This window comes from Vipera berus (genome assembly GCF_964194415.1).
Source record: "Vipera berus genome assembly, chromosome: 7".
Taxonomy (NCBI): Eukaryota; Metazoa; Chordata; class Lepidosauria; order Squamata; family Viperidae; genus Vipera; species Vipera berus.
The window spans coordinates 29,521,602-29,544,300 of NC_138209.1; the positions used below are offsets into that span (position 1 = coordinate 29,521,602).

At 41.5% G+C, this 22,699-nt stretch overlaps 1 protein-coding gene across 3 annotated transcripts in view; it reads left to right on the top strand.

Annotated features, from left to right (window-relative positions):
- The window catches only part of SLC10A7 (solute carrier family 10 member 7), a 170,337-nt gene that overhangs the window by 122,602 nt on the left and 25,036 nt on the right, over positions 1-22,699 (top strand). For 2 of the 3 annotated variants that reach the window (XR_014027066.1, XM_081332374.1), the window contains exons 8-9: positions 11,408-11,573; positions 13,519-13,570. Coding sequence is in view for 1 of the 3 variants with exons in the window: in XM_081332374.1 (XP_081188500.1) it covers positions 11,408-11,573; positions 13,519-13,570 (218 nt within the window). In the remaining 2 variants the exon portion in view is untranslated. Of the gene's footprint in view, positions 1-11,407; positions 11,574-13,518; positions 13,571-22,162; positions 22,210-22,699 lie in introns of all 3 variants that reach the window. The other variant, XR_014027067.1, reaches the window with a different exon arrangement.

Sequence of the window (22,699 nt, forward strand, 5' to 3'; positions counted from 1 at the left end):
CTATATTAGATATTTTCCACCTGTATGAGCAGATTACATTTGGTTCTGTGTGACAAGGAACAATTTCTTGGGTGATGTTGGTTTGAAAGGTACACATTCCAAAGGTCCCAATTCAAAAGCTTAATGGGTTTAATCTGATAGGATTAGACTTCGGTTTAAGAAACTAGGTAAATTTATAGCCATTTCTGCATCCAGTGCTGTTAATCTCAGGGATTTGTCCCCTCATAAAAGCATTAGAGAATGGCAATGAAAAAGTATCTGTAAACGATGAGCAGAACAAAATGGACTGTTCTCTTTAGTTAAGAGCTAATGTGAAATGCAAGTGATAACATTGAGAAAGAAGATATAGAAATGAAATAAGAACTTGTAATTTTTTTTGTTAGAACAGTTCTTCATAGTCTGCTATAAAATGGGGAAAGCACTGATGATATTTTATTAGTGAAAGAGTAAAGTATTCACAGACATTTCTATTGGTGCCTATATTCCTTTCCCCGTCCTCCAATTTTTAAATATTATTTATTTAAGAGAAGTATGCAGGGAACTACTTTGCCTTCAAGGAAACGTGTTTTATGGCTGAAGCACCACAGCAGCCATTGTCTCATGGGTAAGTTTCTATGACAGCCATTTTGTAAGTGAACCTGCCCAACCCACCCTCCACTCTTTAAATTTCAAATTATCCCAAACCCCAAAAGTTCCCTATTCTTTATGGAATTAGCACAGATGTCCATTTAATTTAGTGGATTGTATCTCTATGTTAACATAATTACCATGTTAAAACAAGTTACATCTTGGCATCTTATGCCATCTTAACAGAATTGTAATCTTATGAGGAATAGAGTGAACCCTCACAGATCTGTGTCTCCTTCACCTGATCCTCTTGCACCTCCGTTTTCAGATGAATAATCTGAAGAAAATGAGCTTCCCATACTTGTGTAAACCCTCTATATGGTTTAGAATCTTGAGTGGGAAGGATTCAAATTACACAGACCTTTGCCCATACAACGTGCTTCTTATGCTGGCAAGGCTTGGGGAACTAATAATAATAATAATAATAATAATAATAATAATAATAATAATAATAATAATAATAATAATAATAATAATAATAATAATAATAATTTTATTTGTATACTGCCCTTCTCCCGAAGGACTCAGGGCGGTGAACAGGGCAAACATACAAAAATACAAGAATACAAAAATTAAAAGAGATTAAACAGGGTGCCCAAAAGCTTACAGCAGTAAGTTAAAATACATTAAAACAATAATAAAAACCCAAACCCATCACCCATCAGGCCAGGCCAGCTTGTTCGAACAAGTAGGTCTTCAGATCGCGTCTGAAGGAGCGGAGGTTGGGCGCCATCCGGAGCTCAACTAGCAAACGGTTCCACAAATCTGGCGCGCCCACAGAGAAGGACCTCCCCCTGGGGGCCACCAGACGACATTCTCTGACCGGTGGCACCCTGAGGAGGCCCTCTCTGTGGGAGCGCACAGGGCGGAGGGAAGTTGATGCCGGCAGCAGGTGATCCCTAAGGTACTCCGGACCCATGCCATGTAGGGCTTTAAAGACCATTACCAGCACCTTGAATCTCACCCAGAAGACAACTGGAAGCCAATGCAGCTCACGGAGCAGAGGTGTAACATGGGAGTATCGGGAGACTCCCAGCACAACTCTCGCGGCTGCATTCTGCACCAGTTGGAGCCTCCGAGTGGTCCTCAAGGGCAGCCCCATGTAGAGAGCATTACAGTAGTCTAGACGAGAGGTCACGAGCACATGAGTGACCGTACGCAAGGCATCCCGGTCTAGATAGGGCCGCAACTGGCGCACCAGGCAAACCTGGGTGAAGGCCCCCCTAGTCACAGTTCCTCTATAGTCTTCTAAAGAAAGCTGTGAATCTAGGAGGACTCCCAAGTTGCGAGCCCTATCTACGGGGGGTAATAACTCACCCCCCATAGAAAGAGATGGAATATTCTGAATATCCCGAGATGCCGGTACGCACAGCCACTCAGTCTTGTCAGGGTTGAGTCGAAGCCTGTTCCTCCCCATCCAGACCCGAACCGCCTCCAGGCAACGGGACATCATGTTGAGGGCATCACTGGGGTGGTTTGGGGTCGAAATAAAACTATCATTATATATGTAAGAAAAAATAAAAATAAGAACCATTGGTAATAAATATTTCATTTCAAACCTGTAAGTAGTTTACTCCATGTAGAATTATGTATGCTAGGACAAGCCCATATCATATGAGTAAGTGCCTTTCTGTATTGCAAATTCAGCTGCTTGACTCCCATGCATAAATCATATGAAAATGAAACAGCTTTATTGTTACTATAGTTGATCACAGTCAGCCAGATGTTTAGACTGGATTTGGCATTTTTGTACATTTATCCAGTCCTTACCAAGGAGCTAGCATAGGCAGATGTTGTTGTTTAAACTGCCTTTTGCAACTGATTGATGGTGATTTTTGTCAATGCCGATGGTATTCAAATGGTGCGCCTGGTGTTTGGGGATTGCACCAAGGCACCTATTACTGTTGGGATTATCTTTGCTTTCTTTTGGCAAAGTTATTATACTTCTTTTTGCAGGTCTTTATATTATAATATTTTCCCAGTTATTTCTATTCTTCTGTGTCCTGGTATTGCAAAGTCCACTATCCAGTTGTTAAGTCTGGAGTGTTAGCAGATGCTTGTCTGTTTGAATTTTATATCACAGAGCACTTTTAACTTCTTCATTTTTTACTGGCAAGTAGTATTTCTTCAAGATATTCCAATACCATTGTTGCTACTTTGTCATTATTGTTTGTAGTCAGTTTGTGTGATGCAGCAGCTAATCAGGTGGTCCACTGTTTTTTTCAACTTCTTTGCAGAGACAGCATTTACCGCCTGTTGTCTTCTAAATTCTGGCTTTGTTTTAAATTGTCAAATTTGGTAAGTCTATCTGAGGGGGCTATCTAAGTCCTTCTACATTCCACCAAGCTTATAGGCTTAAAAGGTAAAGGTAAAGGTTCCCCCGCACACGCGTGCTAGTCATTTCCAACTCTAGGGGCCGGTGCTCATCTCCGTTTCAAAGCCGAAGAGCCAGCGCTTGTCCGAGGACGTCTCCGTGGTCATGTGGCTGGCATGACTAGACGCCAAAGGCGCACAGAACGCTGTTACCTTCCCACCATAGTGGTCCCTATTTTTCTACTTGCATTTTGACGTGCTTTCGAACTGCTAGGTTGGCAGAAGCTGGGACGAGTAACAGGCGCTCACTCTGCTACGCGGCACTCGGGATTTGACCCGCCAAACTGCCGACCTTCTGATCGACAAGCTCAGCGTCCTAACCCACTGAGCCACCGCGTCCCTTATAGGCTTACATGACACCAATAATAAAGGAAAATAAAAACATGGCTGACATAACTTTTTAAGAAGGAACAAAAAGTAAAAAAAAATCAGACAAAACCCAAGAAAAAGAAATATAAAATGGAAACAAAAAATTAAAACAAAAGTTTTTAAAAGACAAAGGATGAAAGAACTAGAAGAACCAAAGAAAAAGAAACATAAATACCTGCTAATATTTCTAAATAAGGCTTATTGAAATAAATCACCTTACAGAAAATTCCTCACCCCTTGTCAGGTCAGCCTAACCCCATCTAAAACAAGGAAAAATTAAAAAGACTTATAAAAGACTTAAATTTATTTACTTCATAAGATCCTGCAACAAGAAACCTATAAGCAGCATTTGGCTCATAACACTTTTTTTTACATTTGGATCTAAGGATAAACAAAACATAGCTGTTTTTCAAAAAAGGATCCACTTCTTTTTGTTTACAATTTTGGTTTGAAGCTTCCATTTCTGAATTGTCTATTGGAAGAACATCTGTAAAAACCATTATCTTCTTTGCTTTACGTTTTAAGTTTTCCAAGTGCTGTGCTATGTGCATAATATGGTCCCACACCAGGGAAATTCACAACAATGCTTAGATTTTGAAGCTGAATGGAAAAATAAACTTGCACACATAATTATCTGTAATTTCAAAATTATCCTCTGGCTACAGTGATAAAATCTTACATGTTTATATTTTTCCATGAAAGCTTCTATAGCAGACATGTCAAACACAAGGCCCGGGGGCCAGATCCGGCCCGCAAAGTGGTTTCATGCGGCCCGCGAAGCCATCCTGGAATCAGTGTGGGAACGGCTCCCACTGCCTTGGCCCTGGCCCAGAGACCCTCCTCCTGCCAGAGACCCTCAGATCTGTCCCACTCCTGCCCAGGCCCCCATAGGCACCCTTGATGCGAATGATGTAGAGCTGGCCATGCCCACCCAGTAGGCCATATGCACTCTAGCCACGCCCATTCAGTAGGCCACACCCACCCGGGCCACACCCACCCGGCCCCCTGAGGGCAACCGCAATGCTGATGCGGCCCTCAATGAAATTGAGTTTGACACCCCTGTTCTATAGGCTAATCTTGCTCTATTGTGTTAGAAAATATTAATTATTTCTGCAATTGAAAACACCATAGGTAGGGGCACTGTATCTTTAAAACTTTCATTTACTTTCCGAATTTTTGTCACATGTTCTTTTCAAGGTGGTTCTTCTTTAATGTGAATCAGTTATCAACCCTTTCAGTTCCTGCCCAGATTTCTTTTTTTAAAAAAAATAGGAAGCCGCTCTGTTTGGTTTGTTGTTTTTGGTTTTAGCCTTTCTTCCTTAGCTCTTATCTCAGACCTGGCTCCAATCTCTAGAACCAGAGACAGGAAGTCTCTAAAGATTTTACCTCTCTTTGAACTAGCCGGGGTCAGAAGGAGATGCTCAGGATTCATAAGAGAACCATGTGTGGAATCAAAAAGTATATTGCTTATACAGAATTTTCTACATGTGGTCTGCAGTGACCTCTTCTTAGTCCCATTCCCACATAGCAATTAGGCCTTAAACACCCCTTCCATTGTTTCAAACATTTGGAGGCAGCATCTGGAATTATTTCCGTGAGTATCTGTGAGATCTATGTCTGTCTGACTGTCTGTCATCTATCCAAATGTGTTAACTATCTCTATTTTGCTATGGAAGAACCATATGTAAATAAATAAATAAATAAATAAATAATAAATTTTAAGCAATGTGTATCACATGATGAAATACTGTGCTTATACAAAGAGTGTCAGGCATCCAGCAGTGTTATGCATTAAGGCTTCTACTTGTAACAGTTTGAGATTGGAAATGTGGAATATTTGTATTTTCTCTTAATGCAAAGTAAAACTTCTGTTTTCTTTATTGCTTCTCAGACTGCCTATTTTTTTTTTAAAAAAGGTTTTCTGTTATGATCTTACAGATAAAGATGAAGTTTTTGGAATGTCAAGGACTAAAGTCTCTTTGAGCAACTCATTGTAGATACAGACTAGAGGCAAGTAGACAGGATCAGAATTTTCTCCATGTTCCTCTTCTTTCATTACCTCTTTCCTCTGTGTACAAGTGCACACACATATTTGGCCTTTATATGAACCTGATCTTTTTTCTATTTGTGCTCTCTGAGGTAAAGAAACTTGAAGGAATTGACGTATATGAGAAGACAGAGGATTCTTTTAAAATACTCAATGCCCCAAAATAATTGCCTTCCACACGATAGTATGTTTTGAAGTGGAGATCTTTTGTACATGAATCCTAAACTTATAAAGTTGCACAGCAAAAATCTTCCAAGGCAATGCAAGATTGTAGTATACTATTACAAAAGTCCATTTCAATATTGATGGAGAAATACACACACACACACACACACACACACACACACACACACACACACGGCAATTAAGAAAAAACAGTTGTAAGTAATACATAAAACATAACTCCATGAACTATGAGGAGGGTGTTAAATATTAGCGGGTGGGAAATAAATCATTTGTGAATGCAGTTATGAATGGCTTTTGGACAAAATTGAACAGCCAAAGATAAACACAGGGAGATCAGCCAGGAAATCCCTCTGGTGGATACAGTACTTGCAGAAATATTACAAATAGAAGGAAAAAACATCAACATTGTTGCCCATTTCAGAGGAAATGCTGGCTGCTTTTTGATCTGAAAAACATTAAGGGAGGGAAGCAGGTATCTAAAGAGCTGAGGATTACAAAATTCCTTTTCCATATTCTAAATCTTGAAAATATTTTGCTTGTAACTTTTTTGAAGAAATATTTGCTTTGCTTTAAATCATGTTCCTGCAATCAATTTTTGGAATTACCTTGAGTTCTAGTATTATAGGAGAGCACTTTGTCATCTCCATACTTGCATAATTTTTAAAACTGTTAGTCGTTATTTAAGATATCCTAAAATTGTGGGGTTTTTTTGTCACGATGAGGGAAACAATAGTCCTTCCAGAGAAGACTTTATAGTGGAATCAACGTGGTAAGATTTGGAATGATTTCAAGTAATATAACAATTCATTTGAAATCAGTTCATGTTTTCCAAGGGTTGGTACTTTCTTTTTTTCCCTTATAATACAAAAAATAAGTAAGCACAGAGAATGAAATAAAAATACAATATTTTTACAAATATGGACTGAGCAAGAAAATTACATAGTTGAGGTATTTCATACTTGATTGCTTGCTCAGCATCTCTTTATTGAACTATTTCACTTCCTCCCATTAAATTCCTTTTGTTAAAATTATGTATTTAATCTGTATTAATTATCTTTTTAAAAATTCACCATCTCATTTGATGTAGTCTGAAGGAAAGCCCTGCTTTTGCTTCCAAGATGGTATTTACGGCCACTCTATTATTTGCATCCTGAAAATAATTTTCTTCCTAAGACATAATTGTGTTCAGGCTAAAATTGTCCATTAAATTAATTTGCAGAATTTTTATAAAAATTGTATACATGTATGTTTCTCTTTTTTTTGTATATATTTTATTAATTTTGTAGGGTTAGGGTTGGTTTTTTTTTAAATAACGTTCTTGATATTTAGCAAACAGCAGATAGTCTGGGTTCATGTAAAACAGTAAAAGTTAATTTCTATATTATCATAATCAATATATTAGTTAATTGCTCAGTAATCATCTTCTTACTACTATATATTCAGTGTTACTTAGTACATATCATGTCCCTTTCTGTCTAACTTGCTTTTCTGGCCACTGGAAAAAAATGTCCCATGTTCTGAAGTACCGTATTTTCCGGCGTATAAGACGACTTTTTAACCCATGAAAATCATCTCAAAAGTTGGGGGGTCGTCTTATACACCCAGTCGTCTTATACGCCGGAAAATCAGCGAGCCCGGGAAGGCACGCCCTCCCCTCTCACTGTGGAGGAAGCAGGGCAGGCTGGCGTCTGGCGGGAGCCGGCAGGGCAGTCCTGCGCACGCGCGCGTTCCCCAGCTGTTAAGGAGCACTCCTTAGCAGCTGGGGAGTGCACGCGTGTGCAGGACTGCCCTGCCGGCTCCCGCCCAACGCTCTTCCCTCTTGAGGCAGCATCCCCGAGGACTCCTTAGGAGCCAGGGAGCGATGCTGCCTCAAGAGGGAAGAGCGTCGGGTGGGAGCCGGCAGGGCAGTCCTGCACACGCGCGCACTCCCCGGCTGCTAAGGAGTGCTCCTTAACAGCTGGGGAGCGCGCGCGTGCGCAGGACTGCCCTGCTGGCTCCCACCAGACGCCAGCCTGCCCTGCTTCCTCCACAGTGAGAGGGGAGGGCGTGCCTTCCCGGGCTCGCTGATTTTCCGGCGTATAAGACGAAAAATCTTGAAAATCATCTCAAAAGTTGGGGGGTCGTCTTATACGCCCAGTCGTCTTATACGCCGGAAAATACGGTACACTGAGTCTTCTTTCTCTTTTATCTTTAATGTCAATCTGTCCATTTCTGCACAATCTAAAATTTTCTTAATTAGTTCTCCTTCCATTGGTAAGTTCTCATTTTTCCAATATTGGGCAAATACAATTCTTGCGCAAGTTAATACTATACATGTATATTTCTGATTAATTAAAGTTGCATAAATATTATTTCAAAAGTTACTTAATACATTGGGAGTGGGCTGCATTGTTTTCAAATTTTCTTCACCCATTATGAGGAATTCCGACTATTCTATCCTTTTCTAAATCATATAAAGCTTACAAAGGAGGGAGAGATTCTGTTGCAGTGAGAAAGTTTCCTCCAGGCTTGTTTTTGAAATATTCTTCTTCAAGACAGGTTTCCCACATGCTGGAGAAAACATCCTGCTGTTTTCTCGCCCAAGCAATTTTCAGGGAAAAGGGAAAAGATAGCCCTATGTTTTGTTCTACATTTTTTAAAGAATAAAACAATGGCTGTTTTAAACTACATTTTTCTCTGTCTATTTAAGGTTCCAAAAGAGCAAGGCCCAGTATAAAAATTTAAATTCCAGCTTTTTAGACAAGGCAGTAAAGCCAGTATGAGAAGGTTCTCCTGGGAAGTGGAGGCAGACTGTGAGATGGTGGCCAATGAGAAGGAACATACTCTGCGTCAAAAATGTTATTGGACTTCTAGGATCTAATGACAAAGGGGAATAACTTATAGCAAGAGACAGAAACACAGACAGAAAATAATCAATCCAAAAGTCAAAGCCAAAGCATCTTAATCCTAATTGAGATTTCAGGGAGTAGGAGAAAGAAATTGAAAATGAATACAGACAGCAAAATGGTCTATCAAAATGGCCCTCATATTCAAGCATGAGAATATCAGGTTCCACAAACATTGCTTCCAGCAGTCCATCACCCTGATAGTAGTATAGAGAAGGCTGGAACTTTCCTATGTCCTCAGTCCTAACCTCACTACAAGGGGAATCCAGTCATAGTGAGCTATTTTTAAATATATCTTTATTCCAAAAATATTCTGCCTTTTAAACCAAATGATTCAGTGTCCTCTCCGATTTGCCCCAAAATTCTATCATTCTGCTTGGTTGCTGGTGACACTGAAATCTGGATCAGAGACTTGGGCTGAAGCTTGAGGCTAGTAGGGACTGTCTTGTCTTAAGCATTTCCTCAGTTATAGAGGTCTTGGGAAAATTGGCTCTTCCTGATCAGGCTATAACATTATGTTCTTCTTTCTTTTTTCAGTGAATTTTCCTAACAGACTTAATTTTGGATCTGGTTTGATTACTGATAATTTTACCCATATGTCTAAATACCAAATCCCAGACTTTTCTGTTCCTTGGCCATATCCACCAAAGGAGGAAACTACATGACTTTCTGATTTCGTTATTTCAAGCAGAGCATAACGTATTTTAGTTATATATGCCAGTTTAAATTGACTCAGATATCATCTCCAAATTATTTTGATATAATTTTATTTAATTTGGCCAAAGAATGAGAATGGAGGCTTGGAAATTCACATCTTACTCCAATCCCCATCTTCAGTGACTGCCAACAATTTTAACCCATTCTATGGCAGAATTTTATATTCAAGAACAACAAAATATATAGAGTTTACGTGCTAACCCTTTTGTTAACATTGATATCTTAAAATATTTTTCATAATTGGTAAGATGCCTTTTAATAACTCAGATTATACTGAGAGTAGGAAAAGGATCACATTGGTATTGAATTAAAACAGGGAGGTTGAACATTAGAAAACAAACTTCTTTACAATACATAACTTATAACTTTCCTTAAATATATAACTTTGCCCTTTCATTCCCTACAGATATTTCTTCACTAAAATGATGGGCTGTAACTAATAAAAACAATGAAATGAAAGGAGATGGGCAAGATTGCCACATTTTCAATATTTGTAGTTGACTTAAAAATGGTTTTCGAATGTTGACTTTCAGACCTTTGATGTACTGATTAGCTCTAACTTGGGAATTACAGGTTTCAGCTACTATGATGAAAGTTTATGGATGTACTTACTGTGAAATGTTTTGAATTGCATATGTGGAAAGCTAGAGATTTACTATATAAGTCTTCAATGAAATAACTTTTTCCCTATTTGATATTTCCCTACCAATTTAAAGAGATGGTTGGTCTGTTTTGAACTCATTTCCCATGAAAATATAATTTAAAATTCTTCTGAGGGGATTTCTATTTGTCTACATTTAATAAATTCATCTTCATCTGAATTAATACAATTTGCAATGAATTTATTTAGTGCTTTGGCCAAGCAAGCAGTAAAAATATTTTTATATTCAAGACTGAATTAGTCAGATAACATTCTTTTTGAAAATCTGATAGCTTGTTTGATTTTATTTTAGGATTTTCTCATTTAGATTTGATTATTTTTCTCATGTTAATTAACATTAATATTATAGTTATATTATAAACAAAAATTATATGACCTATCCATGTCTCGAGTACACTTTGTTTAAACATATCTTGAGAAGTCCTGCAATTTGATTACCAAAAAATGGATTCAGTTCACAGTAAGTCTGCTTTGTTTTTTACAACATACAGTATGAGAAGATACCAGCTCAATACACTATCTGGAATATTGAATAAGCTAATATAGAGCTTTAATTATCTCTGTGTAAATCATATAGATAAATTTTATACCTTGTGATTTCCTCCACATAGGTATTGGTTAATAATATTATGAGCTAGATATTGTTTATGAACATTCTTCACCAACAACTGGGATATGTTTTTAATGTTATTTCATAAGTAACTATTCATTCAAATAATTACGGAAGACATTGTGATTAATTCTATTAAAATATATCTATCACAATGATCAATCTACTTACAGAAGCTTTCTGTGGTAGCATTAATAAGCATTAAAACTGATTGAAAAACTTATTTTATTTTATTTTCCCAGTCTTGAATGTGAGCAATTACATTAAACACTGTCAATTTACTTACCTTGTGTGAATCTCATACTGTAGAAGTATGCATTTGGAATTTGTTTTAGGATTCAGAAAATCTAGATCTTCAAATTCTGAATTATTTAAGCTCCCAAAATGCATGCACTTTTGCTTTTCAAGCATGAGTTATAATTTAATTAAAACTTCTGGTGCATTACTAGCTACTTAAAAATTTAAATGTTCCATGGATCACTTTTGATTATCTGTTCTCATGGAATTCCTGAGGATGTCAGATTTTTAAGATTCCCAAAGTTATACTTGATATTGTCTGTTGATTCAACAGGGATTATGATAATTATATACATCCATTTGTATTAGCATAGGAGATAAACTTTGGGGAGACTTAATGGGTATGTCTCAGTGACAGCTAGCAAAGAACATTTGGCATGATTAAGGATAGATTTGAACATAGTTGAAAATATATTCTCCTTACGGATACCCAATGGAAGTTGCACTACAAATGTTAAATTCCCCAGAAGAAGTGTTATGTGGCAGAGAAACTTTGAAATCCATTGTGGCTATCATCCAATTTATTCTGTTCTCTTTATGACTTTCCACTGTCAGATTCATTTTATGATACCCTACTTGGCTCCCTGTTTGCACTGAAAAGAGGCAACCTGTTGGTTCTTTTCCTTGTATTTCAGATTGTCCGAAGATACATCAAGGAATGGCTTGAGAGAAAAAAACCTCCATTTGGTGCTATCAGCAGTTGTGTACTCTTGATGATCATCTATACAACATTCTGTGATACTTTCTCTAATCCAAATATTGATCTTGATAAATTTAGCCTGATCATAATAGTTTTTATAAGTAAGTACTATTTATGCTTTGGGCATTTTTCAAAGAGCTGTGTTCCAGGAAGTGAGGACCAAAATAATCTGGAAAATATATACTGTACTGAGTTTCTCTGTATTGTGGCCAGAGTTTTAGGTACACTGAACAATATATGCATGTCTTTAGCAATCTATTCAAAGTTTAGTTTGGTCAAAGATTAGTATAATACAAAACAATTAAAAAAGCTGTTTCGAAATAGAATAGCCATCTATTTAATACTTTTGTATCTGACTGTATTTTTGGAAGGTTTGTATTCTTTTTAATGTCCTAATGCCAATCTGTGCCTTTAAAAACATTGGTAAATACTTCAGTAGAATAAAGTGATTTCAATTAAAATACGTACTATTGTGGTCTACAAAAATAGTATAATTTTATATAGCAATAATCCTTCAGTATTTTTGTAAATGGACATTACTTGTCACCTTATTTATTTATGTATTTGATTGGTTGATTGATTGATTATCTAATAACAACATTTCCCTGTTATTAAATATTTTAAAAATAAAATTACTGTTGAGATAAGATAAAATACTACAAGGTATAACTTTGTAAAGAATTGATCTTTTAAAAAATAAGGCTTGCCAATTTCTGAGCTTATTGATAAGAACTACCTTCCGTGTAAACAGCAGTTGTAGATTCTAATATCACATAAATGATGGACTGTTACAAGAACCTGACAATAGCATCCTGCACAACAAGAAGAAATTCTGAGGTGTACTGCTTTTGTGCAGTACTTCTATGACGTCTTCAGCAGTTTCCCCAACCTAGATTCTCTCCCAAGAATTGAGAATGGAGAATTATGTGAAATTCACACATCTGGAAAGTATCCAAGTTGGGGAATATTGTTGTTGTTGTTAGCTGCGAAGTCGTGTCCGACCCATCGCGACCCTATGGACAACATTCCTCCAGGCCTTTCTGTCGTCTACCATCTTCTGGAGTCCATTTAAGCTCACGCCTACTGCTTCAGTGACTCCATCCAGCCACCTCATTCTCTGTCGTCCCCTTCTTCTATTGCCCTCGATCTTTCCCAGCATTAGGCTTTTCTCCAGTGAGTCCTTCCTTCTCATTAGGTGGCCAAAGTATTTGAGTTTTAGCTTCAGGATCTGGCCTTCTAAAGAGCAGTCAGGATTGATCTCCTCTAGGACTGACCGGTTTGATCGCCTTGCAGTCCAAGGGACTCGCAGGAGTCTTCTCCAGCACCATAGTTCAAAGGCCTCAATTCTTTGGCGCTCAGCCTTTCTTATGGTCCAACTTTCACTGCCATACATTGCAACTGGGAAGACCATAGCCTTGACTATACGCAATATTACCTTCAATTTAATGTTCATAATTTACTAATTATAGCAAGTCTTAGATTTACTTTCTATTGTACTTCAGTATCCTCTATTCTTAATCAGTTAATAGGGATAGATACTGATCCACAATTACAGAAATGCTTTAAAGTAACAAAATGATATCAAAGTTTTCTAGATTGCCATCTTTCCAGAGGTGAAAAGAAAAATTTCAATTCCAAGTGCTGGGTGTTATTAGTAAACTAGCATTCTGATATTCTATTTTTATATAAACAGACTGAGTTGTCTTCTATGTGTGAAATTTGGCCTGGAGAATGTTTTTAAAGGAAGATGGTTGCTTGTATGGTTGGTTGCTTGGTTGGTTGCTTGGATGGATGGATAGACAGAATGAATGAATGAAAGAGAAGAGAAAGAAAAGAAAGAAATGTTACTAAATTTCAAATATAAAAATATAGTGAGGTGTGGAATTATATCAGTGTCTGATCTGTGTACTTGCAACCATATGGGAAATGAAGATTAGTATTAATATTTTATAGAATATTAGCTTTTTTATATAGGAAAATGACTATATTCTTAAAGCACACATTTGAATGTATTGTATATTAACATCAAGCTGATTTTCATTTTAGTATTTTCAGTTCAGCTGGGATTTATGATGTTAACTTTCTTCTTTTCTACAAGGTAAGTAATGGCAGTAACGTTTTTTCTATATGACAGACTACCTGGGTATAGGATAGATTTGTTCTTTCTTTGTGATTCTAAGTGCTTTGGCATAATCTGACCAAAATAAAAAAGACAACTTCTCAAAGCCAGGTTGTTTATTTATTTGAAATCTATAACCAGATAAAATAAAACATGTATTGCCTTACAGTACAAAATAAAATAAGGGGGGGACAACCTAACTATAAAGCAAGAAATAGTTTTCTACTATTAAAAAAATGCAGGTGTTAAAGTTGTTGGAAAATAACTATATAGAATAGCAGAAGCTATATATTAGGAAAAGAAATATCTGATTGGAAAATAGCTATTTAGGCAATCTATAGAGAATACACAAAATTATTGATAGGTAACTATAGACACTGTTATATAACTGTTACCCTAATTTATATCATTATTTAAAAATTATTGTGTAGTGGGTCTGACGCAAGAGAGACGCCAGCCGGTGTGTGAGTTCAGCTCTTTATTGGAAGGGGAAGTGAACTGAGGAATGAGGGCTACCTGGCCTCCTTATATACCTGGCCAGGTAAGCTAACAGCCAATGGGGTTGGCCCTAGGTTTCCCGCCGAAACTGTCCAGGCCAACGCCCCCTGATGGCTGTTGCTATGCAGATGCCTGCATACATAACACCCCTCCCCCCTTAGAGAAGACCCACATAACAACAACAACATGCAACTACTATAACTATGAGTATATATATAAAAAAAACAGTGGTGTCCTTGTGTGAGGGTCACTTGCACACATAGTCCGACAGGTAGGCTGGTGTCCTGTGTGGACGGGTGGATCGTCTGGGTGTGCTTGGCCCCTGGGCTTGGACTGTGGGTTCCTGAGGCCTTTGTGCAGGGCTGCAAGGAGCCGGCATCAGGAAGTCCTCCTCCTCTGGTCCCTGCCCTGTGACGTCCTCAGCTGGGTTGACCCCTCCTGGAGTGTGGTCCTCCTGTTGATCGTGTGCGTTGAGTTCAGGGACGTGTGTGATGCACTCAGGGGCGTGTGTGACGTGCTCAGGGACTCTTCCTCTGAGCTGATCGATGTGTCGCCTTATGCGTCTGTCCCCCTCCACCCCTACAATGTACGAAAGGGGTCCTGTTTTCCCGACCACTGTCCCCGGAACCCAAGGATGTCCAGCCCCATAGTTCCTTGCCCAGACCAGGTCCCCCAGGTTGAGGACCCTGTGTGTGGGTGATGATGGCAATGGTGATGGTAGTGATGCTGGTGGTGATGGTGATGCTGGTGATGATGGTGATGTTGCCCTACCGGTTTCGGCTGCTACCCGGTCTGGGTGTAGGCGGTCCAGCTTGGTGATGAGGCGCCGTCCCCATCGCAGTTCTGCTGGGCTCTTGCCGGTAGCCACGCATGGTGTTGTGTGTTGGGCTAGTAAAAATTTGGCCAGTCTGTGGTGCCAGTCCCCGCTGATGATGCGCCGGAGTGCGTCTTTGGTCGTCCTTACCATCCGTTCGGCCTGCCCGTTGGTAGATGGATGGAAAGGCGCAGAGGTGGCGTGCCTAATCCAGTTCGCCTTCAAGAACGCCTGAAAATCAGCAGCAGTAAACTGAGGCCCATTATCAGACACAATTACGTCGGGGAGGCCGTGTGTGGCAAAGAGAGCTCTGAGCACCTGGATTGTCCTCCCCGAGGTCATGTTGGGGACAGGGACTACCTCTAACCACTTGGAGTGACTGTCCACCACTACTAAAAATAGTTGACCCTGGAATGGCCCCGCATAGTCAATGTGAATGCGGGACCATGGCGTGTGTGTGGCCTCCCACCGGTGTACTGGTGCATGTGGCACTTCTGGCCTGGATCTCTGGCACGTATAACAGGCCTTGACCCGATCCTCAACCTCCTTGTCCAACCCGGGCCACCAGAGGTAGCTCCTAGCCAGTGCCTTCATCCTGACCACCCCTGGGTGCCCTTCGTGTAAGGAGTCCAATACCCTGGTGCGTAGTGCGGGTGGAATGATGACCCTGCTACCCCAAAGGAGGCACCCTTTGTGTGTGGAGATTTCATCGCGTCTAATGAAATAGGCCTGAAACTCTGGTCCCGGGGATTTGTCCTGCCACCCTGTGCAAACCCATGAGTGCACCCTGCCCATGATGTTGTCTGTGGCTGTGTGGCTGGCAATGTCCTTGGCAAGAACTGGGCACTCAGGTAGTTCCTGCAGGGCTAGGATCTGTGTGGCTGGTGCTGGGTCTGGGTCGTGTGTGTCTAGGGGGAGCCTACTTAGACCGTCTGCGTGGCCCATCTCCTTCCCTGGCTTGTGTACCAGCTTGCAATTATATGCTGCAAGGAAGATGGACCACCGGAGCATCCTGGGGGACAGAATCTGGGGGGGTTGCCTGTCTGTGGTGAACAGGCCCAGGAGTGGTTTGTGGTCCGTGAAGACAGTGAACTCCCTGCCATATAAGTAATCGTGGAATTTCTTGATTCCTGCCACGATTGCCAGGGCTTCTTTGTCTATTTGGGCGTAGTTTCTTTCTGCTCCAGACAGTGTCCTAGAATAGTATGCTATGGGGACTTGTGCCCCGTTGGGCTCAAGGTGGCTTAGGACAGCGCCCACACCATAAGGGGATGCATCGCAGGCGATACAAATGGGCTTGGACTCGATGAAATGGGTTACTGTGGACTTGTCCGACAGCAATGCCTTCAGGGCCTTGAAGCTCTGATCATGGGTGGCCGTCCAGGCCCATGTTGCCTGTTTGTCTAGCAGCCTGTGGAGCGGTTCAGCGATGGCTGCCTTGTGTGGGAGGAATGTATGGTAGAAATTCAGCAGACCCAGGAATGCCTGAAGCTCTGCTTTGTTCTTGGGTGTGGGTGCTAGTTTGATGGCCCTCACCTTGGATTCTGTGGGGTGGATTCCCCTGGCGTCTACTCTGAACCCCAAAAATTCTGTGGAAGGAACGCCTATGCTGCATTTTTCCTTTTTGAGTTTGAGGCCAGCTGTGCGCAGCCTTGCCAGCACTTCCCTAAGCCTCCCTGCCAGTTCCTCTGCTGATGCTCCTGCGATCAGGATGTCATCAAAATAGGGGCAGACTCCTGGAATGCCCTTGAGTGTCTTTTCCATAACTTCCTGGAAAATGCCGGGAGCAACACTGACTCCAAACTGCAGCCTGTTCACTCGGAACGCCCCCCTATGGGTTACTATGGTTTGGATGTCAGCTGTTTCCCTAGTGACCGTGAGTTGCTGGTACGCCTGTGCAAGATCGAGCCTTGCAAAAATGGCGCCGCCTTGGAGGGAAGCGAGAACGTGGCTGACCGCGGGAACCGGGTAAGCGTGCGGGTTTAGGGCGCGGTTCACCGAGCACTTATAGTCGGCGCAGATCCTTATTTCCACGTTGGATTTGAGGGGGGTCACGATGGGGGTTTCCCACTCCCCTCCATCTACAGGCTCTAAGATTCCCTGGGCCACCAACTTGTCTAGTTTGCGCTCGATTTTGTGTTTGAGCGCAAACGGGACTCGCCGCGGGGGAGACGTTCGAGTTAAGCTTGAACGATATGGGGGCCCCGGTGTACTTGCCTAATGACCCGTCGAAAACGTCGGCGAACTCCCGGCAAACGGCCTCAACGGAGTCCCCCTGGATCCGATGGATCCCGGATACTGAGATTCCCAGGGCCTCAAACCAGTCCAGCCCGACCAGGCTGGCTCTGCGGCCCTCTACCACTACAACGTCCAGGTGCCCTTCGCGACCCTTAAACCCCACTGAAATGGTGGCCTCCCCCTTCACCTTGACCGGCGAATTCTGAAAATCGGTCAGGGTTAATTTAGTAGGCCGTAATTTAATCCGTTGCTTGCTCCGGCTAATTATGTGGTTAAGGGTCTCGTCCGAAATAATCGAGACCGCTGATCCGGAGTCAAGCTCCATGCTGCAAGGGACACCTTGCAAACGGATTGTTAATCTAATTTTGGGTTTGAGCATCCGGCGGCTACCCGTGTGGTTAATGGCCAGCCGGCTCTCGACATAGCCAATTTTTGTTTTGGTGGGGGCCCCAGTACCTTCGAACGGCGGTTCCTCCGGCTGCAGCTCGTGGATCTCCTCTCGGGGGCGGCGGCTACGGCAGACGGCGGCTATGTGGCCTGTTTTCTTGCAGGCCCGGCACGTGGCGGACCGGAACTTGCAGAGGCTGCGCATGTGGTTCCCACCACACCCTGCGCACCTCTGGGGAACGGCAGTGTTGCTGGGAGGCCTGGGCCTGTCTGGGCGTCTGGCTCGCTGGTCGGGGGTCGACTTCCGCTGGAGGAGGTCGATGCTCAGGTCGTCCTCCTCTGTGGCCCCTTGCCGGTGGACGCTGGTTGCCTGGTTGCCGGGCCGGGTTCCCTGGCAGGCTTGGACGGCCCCGCAGGCCGCTTCGTGGGCTAGGATGGCGTCCTCGGCTTCCTGGAGAGAGACCTCTTTTTCGAACAGGCGCTCCTGCAACCGCCTGTCGCGTAGGCCGCAAATCAGCCGGTCCCGTAGTCGCTCCTCCAAATTTGTGAACCTGCAAGCGACGGCAGCTTCCCGTAGGGCGGCGAGGAAGTCGGTGCCGGTCTCGTCGGGGCGCTGGTCCCTTTTCTCGAATTGTGACCGTGCGGCCACCTTGGAGCGCCGGGGCCTGAAATGTGCGTTGAGCCTGGCCACGAGGTCTCGGTACGCGACGGTGTTGATGGCCTCCTGGGGGAACAGGTTCGCGGCGACTTCCAGCAGCGTTGGTCCCCCAAGGCAGAGCAGGGCGGCCGCCTTTGCACCGTCCTCCAATATCTGATTGAACCGCATGTACAGTTCAACGTGAGCCAGGTAACGGGTCCAGGTTTCGGGGCAGCGGGTCTCAAATTCGCGGGGTTGTCCAGCTCTAGCCATGGCGGCAGTTGGTCGTGGATGTGGCGCTTGGCGTTGCCGGTTCGGCTGGCGGTCGTGGGGGGAAGAAGGAAAAATGCCTTTTCCTTCAGCTCGCGGAGCGTTTCCCCAGTGACTTCAGTTCTTGGTCGGCAGCATCCCATCCTCGTCGCCACTATTGTGTAGTGGGTCTGACGCAAGAGAGACGCCAGCCGGTGTGTGAGTTCAGCTCTTTATTGGAAGGGGAAGTGAACTGAGGAATGAGGGCTCCCTGGCCTCCTTATATACCTGGCCAGGTAAGCTAACAGCCAATGGGGTTGGCCCTAGGTTTCCCACCGAAACTGTCCAGGCCAACGCCCCCTGATGGCTGTTGCTATGCAGATGCCTGCATACATAACAAAAACTAGCCATGAATTTTAAAAATCCCATAAACCATATATGTTTAATCATACAGGAAATATCTCATGTTCATGTCTATGTGTATTAATGTTTTATTCAACAATCTTATTACTAATATTCCTATATTTGAATTCTAAATATCTGGGCTGAAGTGGCGAATTTTCAAAATTGATAGTAACTAGGTGATAGTTATTGTAAGGGAGACAGCACTCAAAAATGTCTAACAGCTGCCTTTCCCCCCATTTTAATAAAATAAAATTATTCCATTCATTTAACAGCTACAAAAATAAATTGTCTTTGTGCTATGCTTCCTGCAAAACAGCTGCCTTTCTAGCTTGCCATGAAATTGACTAGCAACTATCTCTGCTGACTTTGACAATAGGAGAACAAGCAAGTCTCTCAAGAACAGTTTCAGTACTGTGTCTTTACCATAGGTAGTGTGCAACAACAAACATCATACATAAGAGAAGGAAACCAATAGTTCAAAGAGAGGGTTAAGTAAGAACTAACATAACTACTTCTACAAAATATGCAAGTGAGGCAGCGGAAAAAAAGCAAAGAGATGCCGTGAAGAAGCTGTTGAAAGGCATTGAATTTGTTCCGTTGCCAGTCTCAGAAGGCATAACGGTTATCTTAGGGGAAGGCTCTGAATTTCCAATAAATGTGTGTTTCTGGTTTCCTCTAATATGTTATTCAGAAAATATTGAAATAGCCACATGTATGTATTAGGCCAGACATGTCAAACTCGCGATGTCACGTGACGTTGCGCGACGTATCGGAACTTTTTCCCATTGCCGGCAATGGGATGGGCGCGGTTTCTCCTTGACGCTCCGGCCCGCATGCCAGCAGTTTGACACCCCTGTATTAGGCAAAGGTTGGAAATTCTTGAAGACTGCCTAAAACTAGTACACTATATCTTTACACAAGTACAAATATTAGAGACACATATTAAAAACATGGGATATTGTATTCAGTAGAAAACATGTTCTGTTTGACCACAAACTGTTTTAGTTATCCAAAGTATTGAAAAGAATCCCTTTGCTGAAGATGGTTTTTTTTAATGAGAAGAAATGTGAAGAAAAAGTTGATAAATTTGGAAGACTACCCAAATTAGTATTATGAGCTGTTTTTATAGAAGATCAATGGGGTTACAACCAATGCAAAGAAATCAAAGATTGCAAAGATATTGAAGAAGGATAATGCTGTCATAATTTTTCCCAGAAAGTGGATTTCTGTTTTGTGGCAAGAATTAGACTTTTCAGTCACTTCCTACTGGAATCATCCTTGTGTCACTTATGTCAGAATCCATTTATATCACATTTCATAATTGTATAGGTAGAACAACGTGCTATTTCTGAGGATTCTGCCATCTCTCCGAGGGGGGGGGGAGAGGATGGTTACTAAAGCGATTTTCAAACAACAGGGGATGTCTTAACTGGGGAAGGGAGGGGGACAGACAGGTCTGGATTGTATCTTCATTTACAACTGAAAAGGAAAGCAATAACCATAAAACCAAGGAGAGTTCCCTTTCCCATGGAAGGCCCTGACACCTAGCAACTGACGACAGCCTGACCAAATGGATGAGGGGAGGGGCTGAAATGGGAATGGTTTATATAGGATTGAAATGTAACTTTTGTCAGATTCAGTCTTGTATTCCCACAATCGATTCCATCCTAGTAAACATTTTCCTTTTGGACTAAACTTGCATCCAAGAGTTCTTATTTCCTAAGATGTGGATTGAGGTGGGTCCTGACACTTGAATGTAATGCTCGGTTTGATCCTTTTCTTGAGCAGCACCCGAGAAGAAAGCAAAAAATAAAAGGAAAGGGCCATATGTCATACATTTGCTTACTAATGTTTGATAAACCTCCCTGAGTTAATGTTTAACCGCCCTGAGTCCTTCGGGAATAGGGCGGTATAGAAATTTAATTAAATAAATTAAATAAATAAATAAATAAAGGTAACAATTAAGCTCACATGCAAATCATTCAAGTGTTCAGTGTATTATTTTAATAGTTGATTCTACAGTTTCTTACAAAGATTAGTTTTCTAACATTTTCAGTAATGCCTCAAAAGAAAAGAAGCTGTTTTTGTGCCGTTTTGCAAATTTTTAAGCGCACTGAAACTGCATTTTCAGCACCAGCCTCCTTTTGAATAAACTGCAGCTGCAGAGTATGAGTGTTTACCGACTCAGGGCCTCCTGAGCCTAAAGCTGTAGTGAAGGCTCAAGTGTGGTGATCAGGGTGAGGAGAGCTGGCAAATTCCAGAGAACAGCAAAGAGAAACCTACAGAATTAGCACCTGTTGGATGACCTTATTAGGCCTGTGCAAACAAATTCTTCTCTCTGCCAGGTTTTGATGCGGCTCATTGCCCAACTCATTGCTGGGCAGAAAGAGAATTGGTTCCTCATGCTGGAAACTCTCATTAGGGAAGAAGAAAGGGAACCAGAGGCTGCAGAAGTATGGCGCTGCTTATATGCCCATACCTGAGCTGGAAGGCTTATTGTAATTGTTGCTGGGTGAGCAGAAGAACAAGCTCTAAACTGCTATTCTGAAAGAGTTTACCTTTTTTGCAAGTATTTTATTTTGAATATTACTTTCTGATAAGGATGTGCAGAGTACCTCTTGAGCTAACAAGAGCTTGCACAGAAAAAGAGGATACTGAGAGTAGTCAAGTTTACGCAGCAACCACACAGATACACTGAGGTGTGTAAAAATGTTTTACTTGTGGAATAATACAATAGCACAGTCCAAGAAAAAATCAGTCCAGGTCATACAGGTCATAAGCTGACTTTGTAATAATGCCGCTTGGGGGGGGGGCGAAAGCCCTAATAAGCAGGCATATACATAGAATGAAGGCTATTGCTAAGCACATTGATTTGTGCTTAGATTGTAAGCCGCCCTGAGTCTTCGGAGAAGGGCGGGATATAAATGGGATTAAAATAATAATAAAAAAATACACGAGTAAAGAGATGATAGCAAATAACAATAGTCCAAGGATTATCCAATACAGAGTCTTCTTACCAGTCCGTAAGTCAAAACACAGTTCTTCAGGTTTAGCAAACAGTAGCAAACCCACAAACCACAATAATCAGCAAGTAACAGCAAACGTAACAGAGAGAATAACAGAGAGAAAGAAGCTATGTCTCTAGCTCCCTCTTATGGCCGTTGGAAAAACAGCATTGGCCAATCATCACACATTTAAAGTGATACAATACAGTTTCTATTACAACAATACAATCATAGTTTATATATATTGCCAACCCAACCAGTTAGGCCATAGTCATCTACCTAACACTTTCAATTCTTAGTTTGCTTAGGCTCTAAGGAGTCTCTTTTTTTGTTTTTAGTTCCTGTCCCTGAATGTCCAGGGCCTGGGGAGAATAACGTTCAGCAGGTTTGCAACAGTTTTGAAGAGTCCAGGGTTTGCTAGTCAGCTCCCCAAAGCTTTATCTATAAGGGTCTTTGTTGCTTGACATACAAAATCGTACACATATGAGGATAACAGGAATGTAACTGAGTAGTATCAGGGGTAGTATTGACATTTTTTGTGCCATGTACTGGATATTTCCTGAATGAGATTGTAGAGAAAAATAGATTGTATCAGTTGCTTTAAGATTTGTATATTTCCAATTTGGCATCTACATGTCTATTGCTGCTACAACAAAGGAACACTGAAACATGTAAACTAAGAATCTCTTCTAAAAATCTATCATATTTAAGATGTTCCTCCAGAGAAGATGCCAAAGAAACCCTTGTTTTCTATAATTGCATAAAATCCTTCACAGATTTGACCATTTCAGCAAAATTGTGCCTTGATCAAAAACTGATACTGTATCAGGAAAAGAATCTTGTATGACTTTTTGATGATATGCATATCAGCTTGA